This window comes from Trachurus japonicus, chromosome 11 (assembly GCF_045865225.1).
Source record: "Trachurus japonicus isolate A0001 chromosome 11, Traja_1.0".
Lineage (NCBI taxonomy): Eukaryota > Metazoa > Chordata > Actinopteri > Carangiformes > Carangidae > Trachurus > Trachurus japonicus.
This window is the reverse complement of record NC_140917.1, coordinates 17306546-17320922: the sequence shown is the minus strand read 5'-3', so window position 1 is coordinate 17320922 and position 14377 is coordinate 17306546. Positions and strand designations below refer to the sequence as shown.

Here is a 14377-nt window from a genome sequence, read left to right as displayed (position 1 = left end):
TCATGATCAGTTTTGTTTCTTCCAGTGCCACAATTCAAATAATCACGGCCACTGAGCCAGGAAGAAAACAACAAGTGGTCCTTCGCCTCAAACCAGCAACTCTATGATTTCTTAAAACAGATCAATACCTACCTGAGACCCTGTTGTTTACAACACTACATACTTATTAGAGCAGTGAGCAGCAAAACAATGCTTTGTTTATACGTTTTAAAGGCTTGAGAAAGTAAAACTATGAACAAGAAAAAGACAAATCTGACTACACATTCTTGTGTTTACCACACAGAGAGACTGAAAAGACACAGACATTCATCAAGCACAAATACCAAACATTTGTTGCTTCCTGCTTGAAAAGAGGTTCTTTTCTGTTCTGTGTTGTTTCAAATGGAATATATTTGAGTTGTGGATAGCCGTCTGAAGATGTTCCCTTGAGCTGTAAGTAATTGTGTAATCTCTGACAGCTAACATTACAGTTGGCAGGCACTTTTATCCAAAGCAATTTGCAAGTGTGAGCCATCACTAATGTCCATACAATTGCTTTATCGACCCAAGCGGGATTTGAACCTACAGTCCCCAGCTCTGGAGGCTGATACCTTATCCATTAGGCCACTGGGTCACATAATCAAGTAATTACTAGAATAAAAAAATGGCTCCTGACTCATCGCTGCATCATCTCCACCAGCTATAACTCCAGGGGGTTCTGCCAGAAAGTCTATGTAGCTTAGTGTGTGACACTGCATGTCCTTCTCCTAGGTGCATTTAAGTTAAGTTGGCTAACACTTTACATTTCTGAACGGGTCCCTCCAGCCCCCCCACCCACATTACAAAAGGCTCGCCTGGAGCGAGGCTGGGGGAGACGGAGGCCCCAAGCAGCTGAACCACGGGGTGGAATAGCGAGCAAGAGAGAGGCCATCCTTTAACTCAAAGATCCATTTCTCAAGCCCCTTGTGTCGGCCAGAGCGGGCCCCACAAGCTGCAGGATGTTGGTGTCTCACTGAACTGCTGTGTTACCTCCCACCGAGAGGGGAGAGCAGAGAGATTTCCCTTACAGGAGATCAATAAAATATCACTCACAGAGCTGAAATCTGTAACTGTCTGCATGTTCAAACTACAGCTGGAGTCACTGAGCATTTAGCGTTTGGCTCGTGAAGTTGTCTCAGCGCTTGTTGTTGACGTGCAGCATAAATGTCATGACCAGGCAGCAGCTACAACAAATGTATTAATTACGGGAGTGATTAATTGACTTGAAAACAGTGGCATTTCAGCATTCCTCAGCAGCAGTGTGAAGTGCATCTACTCAGTTTTCACTATTTAATCCTAACACATACAGCGACAATCAATATTCATTGGAAAACATTGCTGTTTTTCACTTTAAAATGGGATGCAGTCCGCTTCACTCTCCATTGAACAGAGGCTGCGGCAAACAGCAGAAAATGTGCTGTGTCCACACGGGGTGAGTCAGGGCACAGAAGAGCTGACCTGTGATTGGTTTGTATTGATAAACTGCTGTTAAGGTGATTGGTTTGAATAGGTGATTGCCGTCGTCGTGTCCTTGCACAAGACATGTAATTACTTCAGCAGATGTGTATGATGTAGGTAATGTAGGGGTCAATAGACACCGTCAATGTACCTACATGTACCACATCCTTGATGCAGAGCGTCATGCAAATCTTAAACATGTCATTGCAAAGCTTATATAAAGGCAAGGGAAGGAATGCAGCAGAGCTTTTCAAACTGCACTGACACCTGTGCCAAGGCCAAACAGTCCCACTTGTCCATCTAGTTTTTATAATAGGAAAATGAAAGGAAAAAGGAAGTAGTCCAACAGCTTACCAGAGTCAATTGTCATAAAATATAGAACATCTCAGTATTTTCTTCCTCCAGGTGGTTTTCTTGCTCTGCACCAAAATGTGCAACCTCTATAGAGGCAACACCATAAATCTGAGTTTCTAAATCAAGATCCAAACTTAACTTCTTGAGAAATTGCCAAAAATGTCAAAAAAAGAGAGAAAAGATTCCCTATCTCGCAATGCTAATTTAGAAACAAATTGTAATGGGCTCTTCTTTGGCCCAGGCCCAATCTCTCCACCAAGTTTGGTGCAAATTGGTCCAGTACGTTTTTGCATAATCCTGCTGACAAATAAGCAAACACACCAACAGACTTTGCAAGAAAACACAACCTCTTTGTCTGCATGAGTGACGAAAGTAAAAGGAGGAAGGCTGGGGGAATAAACCGTGGGCAGCTTCGTAGAGAAATGGGTAAATATGAGAAGGTAATATTCTTCCATTTCTCTTATAGGCCAGAGTGGACAGAGGAGGAAACCAGTGGATGACTCCCAGTGGTCTAATAGAAACAGAGAAGAGTTGCATCGTCTGCCTCTTCCCACAGTCTGGCTCAGCGTTTGTTTCTCCCTCAGTCCCCCATTTTGGATCGAAACATTGTAAATCGGGCCGTTAATTGCAGCGTTAACTCAATCAGTGACGACTCACAGGAGATATTGTGATTGTGTGTGTGTTTGTGTGTGTGCACGCTCACATGCATGTCTGATGCTTGTCGCTGGCTTTTGTGTCTACGTGTGTGTGCGTGCGCGTGTGTGTGTGTGCACGACTAATGAGTTTTGGTGCTGAGGTACAGAGAAAAACAGCAGAGCTTAGCTTGTCCCTGCCATGGGACTGGGTTGGAGGAGTCTTGTCGGTGGTAAACAGACGATTGGTAAATGGCATTTTAAGTCGTGCCATTTCGCGCATCGGTAGTTTATCCTCCTGATGAGCCTGATGTTGATTACCCCAGAGAGTGTTTTTAAGGTCATCAATGACGATGCCACGCTGACCTCGACTTAACCGAGAGAAGCTGTGACAAACGCGGCGAAATTGCAACACAGCCCAGTACACGATTTCTTACATAATTGCTTTAATAAAAACTTTAATCAACTAATTTTTCACGGCAGCCATCTTGGAAAGGAATAATGACAAATGATGCAGACGCCGCAAAACAACCTTGTACTGTTAATTAGATATAGATTACTTACTGTTGGTGCAGAGATAGTCTGTGCAGCGACAAGAGCGTTTAGGCAAACGTCGATTCTTTCAATTGAATCATGTTGATTCCATGCTGCTATTTCTGACGCAGCACAGCTCTGTTCATAATTGCTTTGTAGATACACCAGCACATAAAGCAGGTGGGAGCAGAAGTCTTGAGGAAATCTTTACAATAAAATGAATCCGGAGGTAAAAATCTGGTCCAATACAGCACAACATGGCAACGTTTCCATTCTCCAATGTGCCCAAAATAAAGAGAGCGAGCTTGTGACAGCTGCTGATGTTTACAGTTGTAAAGGATAACACAACCATTAGCTCTGATACCTAAGAAGAGATGAAAGCCTTAAGTGTGAAAAGTTATTTCAGCCTTATCTACCGCCAGGTCGGACTGTGTGTCACAGGCGACAACTTGTCTCCTCCAGCTGTTTTTTAATGGAAGCAGTTGCAGCCTTGTGGCAGTGATGTGGGGCGAACACACAGCAGAACAAACGGCACCTACTTTAGCCGCTGTAAAAAAAAAAAAAAACCTCAGTGGATTTAGACATTTCACATCCATTCATGTCTCAAGAAAAACATAAAAACACAGTTGTAGTGGAATTATGTTCCTTGAAAGTCAGGAGCTCCCTGCTTCTGCTCTTTCACTTTGATGCAATCTGCTGAGATTATTATACAGGGCATGTTTTTTTTATTACGTGAATTGTGTTGAGTGTGAAACTCTGTGAAGCAAAACAAAAAGATGATTGACGTCACTCGTGTGGAAAGCAGAGGGGAAATATTTCCTGATGTTTCCCACTTTTCGTGGTCTTTGTTCTTGTGTTGTGGTGTTTTATTCCTTCAGAGGAGCTGTAGGTTTTCTGTGGTTGTATAAGACGCGCTGTTTCTGTCCACTGAATGTTTTTTTAAGTGTCTTTAGCTGTAGCGCTAACATACCATTTTTATTTATTGATACCAGCAGTATTCTCCAAAGACTCTTTTTTAGCGCAGATGTGAAAGGTGCAGTGGTGCTATCTTGGTCTCAGTCCTTCTTCTTCTCTCTGCTCCTCCTCCTGCCTCCCCTGGCAGTGTTCACCAGCTTGTGCAGTCTTTACTAACTAGCTGCGCACTCCCACTCATAGGAAAATGATGATGAGACAGCAAAACCACCACAGAGACAATGCGCGGCAGAAAGAGAGGTAGCGAGTGGGAGAGAGGGAACGCGCTTCAGGAAGAGAGACAATGAGAGAATGAGAGCCATCAGTCTTTTCTTATGCACTTTTACCACATATGTTCATCCCTGAGGGAGCACTATGTCTCTGTCTAGGCCTCTGCCTCCCTTTCTCTTTGTTGTCATCATTCAATGCATTTTCCTCTCTCACAGATCTCTCCCCCCCTCTTCCCTCCACCTTAAGTTATTAAATCTCCTCTCACCCCCTTCCCTGTGTTTCTCTTCTCCTCTCCTCCCTCCATTCCTCTCTGCCCTGCAACCTTTCTGTCTTGTGCCACTAAGTGGACTGCTTATATAACCGCATACACCTAGAGGGACTGCCCGCCTCCTCTCACCCAGCCAGCCTGTTCTTCTCACTCCACCCTTTCAGTCGCTTTCTCTACAGTTTTTCTCCTCTGCACCACCTTACCTTTCTCTCCTTCCTTACAGACTCGTTTTTCTTCCTCCTCTTCCCCTTCTCCTCCTGCTTCCACTGCTGCTGCTGCCGTTACGTTTGGAACAAATGGTACTCCTGCTGTGTGTAGCTGCTGCTGCTGCTGCTAGCGAGGCTAAGTGATAACCAAAACAGTGAAATAACGGGGTCGCATGTTTATCTGGTGCTGAAGCAGTCGAACAGCTGAAAATGAATCATCCAACCATTTTGATTATCAATTACTGGTAATTATTTAAGATATGTACCAAACAAAAATATGAAAATATCGCTAATGTGAGGTTTGGCTTCCTGTGAAGTGGACATGCTTTTATTTTGAAAGGTTGATTGAACAGAACAAGCTATCTGAAGACTTGACCATTATCTCTGTGAGATCTTAAAGGTCATTTTTCCACCATTAACTGACATTTATAGACAAAATGATCAATGCATTAATCCAAAAATATAACTGTTCCACCAAATACACTATTAGTACCCATCACTGTGTCTTCTCATGTACACGTGTGCATATTTGTCTGACACTGCAGCCTGTGAATCTGAAAATGACATGAACAAATGCACTGGTGGTGAGTTAGCAGTGTTTGCTGTACTGTCTCAGCAATACCCGCTGCCTTTCATCTACACACAGACACACACACACCCTCTCTTCCTCCTGATCTTGCTTCTTGCATGCCGCCGTCCTCTCACCTATTTCTCATTGACTGCGTCACTCTCCCACTTTTTTCATGCCCCTCGCATTCAGGATTCTCCCCATCGCATGTTTTCATATTCAACGCACTCTCTCTCTCTCTCACTTTCATCTTCCATCTCCTTAACCATTCTCTCTATTCCACGCCCATTGTACCTCTTTATCTAGCTCTACCTCTCCTCTCGCTCTCTCCCCCTCATCTCAAACTTCCTCCCCTTTCCTAGCACCACCAGCCCCCCTCTCTAAATATAGTCCCTTTGAAGCATAGCTGTGTTGTCTCTTCCCGCAACACTGCAAGACAAAAGTCTGTCATCTCACATCTGAGCAGCAGGGATAGAAAGCACAGATAAGATTGATGGCCCAAAAAGAACACTGGTTAAGAAAACTGATATTCATCTTCCTCAGCATGTGTGTGAACGAGGAGGAAGAGGTGTTGGATGGAAAAAGAGGACGTGAGTGTAGGAGAGGAGAGGAGAATCCTGAAAAAGGAGCAGTTGTAACACCACGGTGATAAAGATGGTGCGGGCAGGAGGGAGAGAGGGAAAGAAAGGGAGAGAGGTGTTATGACATTTCTGATCCTCATTTTGTAATTGAATAATAATCTCTCTGGAGGCCTGACCTAGTAACGTATGCATGTGTGAGCGTGTCCACAGCTTTGTGTATGCGTGTGTGCTGGCACAACGCACACACAGTGAGGGGCGTGTATGTATGTGTGTGTGTCTGTGTGTGCGGGCTTGCATGTGTGTAACAGAAACTGTGTAAGAGAGAGGAGACAACCAGGAGGGAGAAAAAAAAATCAGTGCAGATGAGGAAATGAGGTTTAAACATAATGCAGCACAACACCGCCACCTACTGGTGAAGATGCGTCATTACATCTACTCTGCACAGGTTACACATCACTGCAGACAAGGACAATTCCCATCTCATCAGCTCACCTGCAGGAGCCCTTCTAATGACTTCTACTTTGTCTAATTACAGATTGTGTAATTTACATAATAAGTATACTCAGTATTATAAACAGTGAAGATCACAGCAGGGCAGCTGAATGCCAAATCATGCCACATGATCGCCTCAGATGTTCAGACAGGAGTCCTAAAGGGTTACTGTTCTGTCATGTACATCACACACATACACGCGCATTATGCTCAACCTTAGAGTGGCCTTCCCTGCCTGCTAACAGCCTGCTCGTCCATCAGCGGCGGTTGCCAGGGGAGCGTGGTCCATCATATGTACCGGTGTGCAGGCCGCTTCCCCTGCGGCCAGAGCATACATCGCCACTGACAGGATCTCCTTCCGCCTCAATGACCCGGCCTGTAGCGGGCTCAGGGGGGAAGACAGGAGTGCAGATTATCATTCTCAGCACCGTGCTCAGCACCTGCCACGAGGCATTTAGAGAGAGAATGTGTGTTTTTACATGCAGAGGGCGAGAGATGGGCGTAAGAGTTTGATCTCCTAAAGAAATGAGGGTGTATACGCGCTGAGGGAAATGTCTATAACTTCTCCAGCCTCGATGCTCCTTTTGTGCTGGAAAGGTTAGTTTTGTTTTGGGTTTTTTGCTCAATAGCCGGACCACAAAATCAACTTTAATCTGTTAAAAGTCATTTTTTTCAGGTGGAAATTTGAAACACTGGCTGATTCTGTCTGTTTGCTGCCTGACGCTTGTGTCTGTCTGTTATATGTCTCTTGGTTGTTATAGAAACTACCATTGAACACATCACCTTGAGCTGAATAATACTTTGATGTTTAGGGAGATATTCATATGCACTTTGTTTGTTACAGACAATAAGACAATGAGATACCAGTCTAACATCTGAGGCTGCAGTTAGCTCAGCATAAAGACTAGAAGAACAGCAAAGATACATCCATCAGCCTATAGGCACATGTGAAGTTTACTCACATGCATGATATCACCTATAGAGCTACTGATTTCTGACCTGCTGTGGTTTTATGCTTATGTGCAGGATTATTTATGACCTGGAGAAGTGATTTCTTGCAGCCGGACAAACCTCACGCTGATGACATGGTTGAAATATTCCTTTCATGGATAATCAATTTATCTCTCTCTCTCTCTCTCTGTGTTTTTAATTCAGGCTGCGGAGGGAGGGATACACGGTGCAGGTCAGCGTCAACGACTACCTGGACATCTACTGTCCGCACTACAACACCACCCCGCGAGGGACGCTGGAGCGCGTCGTGGCCGAGCAGTACATCCTCTACATGGTCAGCTACCGCGGCTACCGCACCTGCGACCCCGGGCTGGGCTTCAAACGCTGGGAGTGCAACCGGCCCCACGCGCCTCACGCGCCCATCAAGTTCTCGGAGAAGTTCCAGCGCTACAGCGCCTTCTCCCTGGGCTACGAGTTCAACGTGGGCCAGGAGTACTACTATATCTGTAAGTCAGGCCAGTAAACACCAGAGCTGGATTGTTTTGATGGCTGGAGAAAAAAAAGCCCACGGGCTCCACACTTTCAATATTTTGATCTGAGATTATAACGAGGAGCTTCTCTTCCTCGGCTGCTGCCTGTCACCCACACGCGTATCGGCGGAGCGTGGGTGTTTCTAATGGAGTCTGGGAGTTCAGCTGGGGACAGGATGCTGCTCAGTAGTAGCCGAGCTCTGCTGCAGTTTTCACAGCTGATTGTTGAGGGTGGGGCGGCCTGCAGAGGGCACAAGGCTGACATGTTGTATGTGTGTGTGTGTGTGTGTGTGTGTGCTCTGTTTCAGCCACTCCCACCCACCACCACGGCCACAGCTGCCTGAGACTGCGGGTCTACGTCTGCTGCTCCACCGGTGAGACCTCATAACTCTGTCTTACCATTATAGGTCTCTCCACCTCATTTAATACAATTGACTCTCCTTCTGTGTCACTTCCTTCTGCCCCTGTTATCTCTCTGTTTCTCCCAAACACACAAACACACGGAGAAACAAGGAAGTAGAGAGAAACAGAGAGGGAAAAACTAAGATCTGACAGTCTTGTCTCGGGGAGAGCCGTCTCTGCCTCGTGCTGTCTTGGCGAGGAGTTTGATGATGGCGTTTTTTCTCTTCTTCTTCTTCTTCTTCTTGGTTTTTTTCCCCCCCTCCTTGCAGCAACACTTGAGAGTGATGGCTTAATGTTATTCTCTGTCTCAGTGCTATTACAGTAATGCTCTATCTCGCTCTGTGAATGACATGCTCGCGTGAAGCCATACAAAAGATGTAAAAGAAAGAAAGATTCAGCTGTGTGATGCAGCTCTCTCTGCCCTCCCTCTATCGCTCTCTGTCACTCTCCATCCTTCTCTCCCTCTTGACCATCTCCCCCTCCTTCTCCCTCACAGTCTATCTATCTCTTCTTCGCTCTCTCCGGCTCTCTGATGCCTGCTGCTCTGTATAGTGTGTGTTATTTTTACCCTGGTAGCCTGCTCTCTCCCCTGCAGGCCTTTGATCAGGGAGCCCAGTGCTGAAAGCCTCCCCCTCTCCTCTAACCTTGTCAGCACTAATACATCCCACACTTAGGCCAGTGTCAGCCCCTGTGTACACATCACCTTAACACCCCCCCCCCCTCTTCCCTATCCTAGTGTCACGGCTAATCTATTGATGTGTCTACCACGCCTCCGTTTGCTTTTGTGTGTGTGTTTGGGTGCATCGCCGTCGTGTGTGTTCGAGCTGCAGCATGTGCACGGTGTGTCAGCTGTAAATCTTTTTCACTGTGTGTTTGTGGATGTGCATGAATGGGCCGTGTGTGTGCATGGGTGCCTTTAGCCACTATACGACCCACCACCTTTACTCAGCAAGGTCATTTTAACAGCTTGCTAAGACACTGTGTGGATGTCAGTGGCCCCAACGACCATTTTTCATTCTCACCGCTCCTCGTCTCCCACCTTCACCCAGACGAGACTTAAAGATAAAGACAGAGACGGGACTTTTTCATGACATATGCTGCTCATCAAATTAATTGCTGCCAGCTTCTATGTAAATTCCCTGCGAATGTTTTTCATTCTTTCCAACTATGCATCAGACTCACAGGCGCACTCACACACACATTTATTTATTTGAAAAAAAGCAGAAAAAACACAAGGATGCATAGGCTAAGGCTTACACATCAACAAACCCACACATCATTCATTCATGGGTAAATTAGCGATGCAGGCTGAATGTAATTCTGCGTCTAGACAAACAGTAAATGTAATAACGATTTCTGTCCACCGCTTCCAAATGCTTTCAGTTCTTTACTGATTCACAGTCCAGGATTTCTTCATGGTTTCTCAGCAGCGGCGTCACACTCGACTCCTCCGTGCTCTGATATAACTGTACACAATTTATCAGAGCCTAAAATGTACATTTCACTCCGTGTTGTCATTTTAATGAGCTGTTCTCTTGCCTCGATTCTGTCTCACTTTATTCCTCCCTCTTCTTTGTTTTACTTTCTTCCCTCTGTCTTTGTGTGTGTGTGTGTGTGGTGTGTTTCTCAGTCTCCCAGGCAGATGATGACTCCAGTCAGACTTCTCCTGACTACACAGTCAGGCCAAACATCAAAATACACAACCTCGGTGAGTGACTCGACGTTTTGTTTCTGTGTTTGCTGAGAAAAAAGACCATAGCGGCCGATCACCAGATGCTGGTCAATATTTGGCTGTGGCTGCATAAAGCTTGATTTGTGTACCGATCATTGTGGAAAAGAAACAACCATTTGTTAGTTGTTGTTTTATTTAATTCTATGTCTGGTAAAAGAAAAACCCACAGGCCGTAGCTGGGTGATGAGTAGAACCTTTATTTTGGGCTCTTGAGTTGTGCAATCGGGGGAAGACCATGAACACTGCAAGTCCAGTGATTCAGCAGCACTGACATATACTTACATAATTACAACGTACAGTATTTACAGTATTTGTCGTCAGCCGTACAGCATTGAAGGATAATTCCAGTTTATTATATTATGGCTAGTTATTTCCAAGGTTTCACCAAGTGGACAGTATTGACCCTGTTATTGACCTCATTTATCAGTGTCATGAAAGCATTTAGCATTTCATCCATCAGCTACATTAATTAGTCACATCAGGATGCTAACGCAGCATTTAGCGCCACAGCTTTCCCTCCTCATGATGTAACAATGATTTTCATGAAGAAGATTAACCAAGAAGACATGAAGAGTGGGATCAGTGGACAGTTTGGGCAATAATCTTAATGTTTGCCTTTGTGGTCTCCTGCATTGATCAATAACTTGGGTGGGGGCAGTCTGGCTGACCTGGGGTTTGTTATTTAAAACCTGGATCTAACAACTTGTGTTAACAAAGTCGAAACATTCCCAGATCTCTGCTTTTACTGTAACTTGAGGTGAGTAATGTTTTAATTACAGATAAGGAGTGCGGAAACACTATCAACCTAGTGTTATCTGTTAGTGTTGCTAATTGTAATAATCTACAAAAAAAACTTTGCCTGGCACAGTGTAGCATACACACTTACACACACTCAGAGATGCACAAAGATAAAACCTTCCTTTTTCCTCTGCATGGAATCCACAAGGTCAGCAGAGGTCTTGTAAGGAATGAAAGGTCCATGTTTACCTAAGGAGAAAGCATGTCAGCGAGTGAGTCAATTGTACAGCTGAGTGGTTACATAAACCCTCTATTTTTCTTTCTCTTTCTCCATCCCCACCTCAAACAAAAGCCTCTTGCCGGGAATCATTTAGTATGCTTGTTTCTGGAAGCTGCAAGGCGGTGTGTGACGAGGGCTAAGAGACTGTGACCTGTCTGAGATGGAAACTGAGACCAGCAGCGACGAGAGTCGAGAAGAGCTCTTGAGCCATCAGCGACGAGCACCTTTAGAGAGAGAGAGAGAGGAGGAGAAGGCATGAAAGAGACAAGAGGGTGAGAGGGGGAGGCATAGGGATGACGGCGAGAGAGAGAGAGAGAGAGAGACAGAGAGAAAAATGAGATAGAGAAAGTCAGAGAGATAAAAGACAGGAAGGAGGCAGTGGAGGAGAAATGCAGCAGGAGAAAGGCTGACAGAAAGAGGGACAGATAAGGCAGAGAGCGAGAGAAACAGGCAGAAAAAGAGATAAAACCAGAGAGGGGGCAGAGGAAGGGGGCTGCGGAGGGAAGGGGCAGATGAAGAAAGAAAATCTCAGTGGTGGGCGAATTGCTCAGCAGTAACTCAGGCTCGAGCTTACGTAGAATTTAATATATAAAAAAAAACCACACACATTGGCAGAGAATCATAAAAAATCATAGCCTCGAGCGTTGTGATGCATTTTGCTGAATACATTTGGAGAATAACAAAATCAGGACACACAGATTTATGCACACTCACGAACTCACACACACACACACACACACACACACACACTTAAAAGCAACCCATAGCCCTGATGGCCCTGCTGACCGCTGGACACCCACTCTCTTGACTCACCCTCAGGACCAGACCAGCCCACAGACTGGCTCAGCATCAACAAAGCTTTCCCTCGCTCTCCCCGCATATGTTTGGACTTGCTGTCGTCCTCGTTGCTTTATTATTAGCTTCGCCTCTACGTCACGTCGGCCTTATTTAACATGGTGCGTTAAGGATAATTCTTCTTTTCGTATAGTTTTGACAATCATTTCTACAGGTAATAATAATACAACTCGTCTTGCCTGGTTAATTGCTCAGATATTGCCGGTGACATCAGTCAAACCAGGCAATAAACATGAGGAGTAAAAGGATCATACAAGTTTTAAACAACCCCCCAGGCCTGTTAAACTTACAACAAAATGTTGCCCAACTCTGGGATGTCAACACTTATCACACTGGTTTGTTTACAGCCTGTCAGATCATCTGAGTCATTTGTATTTTTTGCCCCATTTAAAACTATTTCCAGATCTCAGCAGATTCCACAACTTAACATGAACCACTATACAAGCCCTAAGTTGTAATAAACTGAATTTATGGATTCCTTTTCATTTTTCTTTGTTTTTTTGTTTTCTAAAAACCCATTGCCACCCACCTCGCCTCTGCTCGTAGTTTCACCATGAATTATGAATAACATAGATTAGCTATGATAAAGCATCTTATAGCCAACCGCTCACAGTTTCCGCAAATGTGCTACAACAATTCAGCATCAGTCTTGCCGCTTCCCGCTTGAATTAATCATAACTTTATAGTTTCCTGCAGCTAAGCTTAATATACTGTGCATTTCTCCATCTGTGACATACTTTCCCCTTAAACACTCTCCTCCTATATTGAATGTCTGCAGTGTAGTGTAGGGCCGAGGCCTGGAACGTGAATTAGGTTACGGACCAGAAAGCACAACAGATTACTTCACGATGAATAAATAGACGTTACCATCCTTGATTCATTTGTTCGGGATGTGTTGTTATTGTGTGAGCAGATTTTCTCGAAATCAATCAGCCGTGTTGCAACAAAGCAAAACAGTCCATTTATTATGTGCAGCCTATACATTCACTGGCCAGAAGTTTGGGAAACATGTTGGACTGACTCTGGCACTAATAGCTGCAAGGATTTGCAGGCTTCACAGCAGACTTGTAGCCTCCTGTTCATTAAACTGAATTGTTTCTCTTTGTTGTATTGTTCTGCTGATGGCGTTCATCTGACACAGAGGCTACACTTGGTAGGAGCACTGGGGTTAAGTTTCTTATGACGGTCATGAGTCATTTGCAGATTAAAGAGGAACTATGCAAGATTTTTCCTTGATTATGCTACAATTTTGACCTTAATTAAGCGTAGGAGTAGTTGTTCTACAAATAAATTACTTGCAACTTGCTACGAGGGAGAATAGAGGCTCTCTGCTTTCCACCTAGCGTCTCTATCCCAACCTTGTAAGATCAGTGCCTCCGACCCGGTGTCCCAGCTCTCGTCTCTCTCCGCGGCACCATGACACAAACGCGCCCCATAACCCATTATCTTTTGTTTATGACAGATAAAACTACACATCGTAACGCATATGATAAATAACGTTATCTACAGCTCCATGGATTGCTTTCTCACGGGTTTCGTTGAAATAAATGCACATGGCCTGGAGGAGGGTTAGCAAAACAGAGGAAAAGCGACCGGACTTGCATAGTTCCCCTTTAATGAGCAGCAAAGTCGATGGAGCTACAAGAACTTGTAACTAACATTGCAGTGGTTTGCTTTAAGAACACAAGTAGGCTACCAGAGTTTTGATGCATTGATATCCCTTCATGGGCCTACACAACCTGTGCTTCCACTCCTGAGGTTGTAACCGACGGCTTTTCCTTATCGGTATTCCCTACGTGAAGGTCATAAGTGCCTGAACCCGCCAAAATGTAAAGATATTTTGGCATTAAGACATTGATCTGCAGATATTAATAGATTGGGTGGACTATTACACTTCTCCCTCTGACCTGTAGAGCTGTAACCAGACATGGCCTCACTGTGGGCCTTCCCCGGTTGTGGCGTAGTTGGCATGAGGATTTATCAGACCAGACAACCTTTTTCCTCTCATCGACAGTCTAGTGCTGATGCTTCTTATCTCACTGTAAATGCCTCGGGCGAGTTTACCGTGGACAGGAGAGCTACCCTCGTACGCTCGTCTGTTGTTATACCCCATACGAACACGGCTGCCCTGGATTGTGTGTGCTTCGGAATTGATTGCTGTATCCCACAATTGTGCTGTGATGTGAAGTGTCATACCGAGGACCTTTGATAACTTGTTATGGCCCGAGGCGCCCGACGTCCCCCACATTCATCTTCCAAGGACAGCCTCCCTAAATAGCAAGGGGTTTGAAGAGGTGCATATTGTGCAGCTTTGTGAATGTCAAAGCTCATTGCATCCACAAACAAGTCTGGAAAAATCTGCTCACAAAACATCTGTGGACGCCAAGTTGTTGTTACATGGACTTGTTTATGTAAAAGGAAGTGAAACCACAGTAGGGACAGCGTCTATTCTGCTCACAGTCTCTATTTTTTACCACCAAAATATGAGACAAAAGGTGTGAAGCTGCCACTCCCCACGGCAGTGCTGCTTTATATTCTCCCTGCTGCCTTCACTTTAGTGTTTTCTGTTCGAGCTCGTCCCTGTGCACCCTGTCGT

General features: G+C 45.0%; 1 protein-coding gene across 1 annotated transcript in view; it reads left to right on the top strand.

The window, feature by feature from the left end:
• efna3a (ephrin-A3a) overlaps positions 1-14377 on the top strand; it is a 60497-nt gene that overhangs the window by 42281 nt on the left and 3839 nt on the right. Inside the window, exons 2-4 of the mRNA XM_085791416.1 lie at positions 7449-7750; positions 8083-8148; positions 9807-9884. Of these exons, the coding sequence (XP_085647542.1) occupies positions 7449-7750; positions 8083-8148; positions 9807-9884 (446 nt within the window). The remainder of the gene's footprint in view (positions 1-7448; positions 7751-8082; positions 8149-9806; positions 9885-14377) is intronic.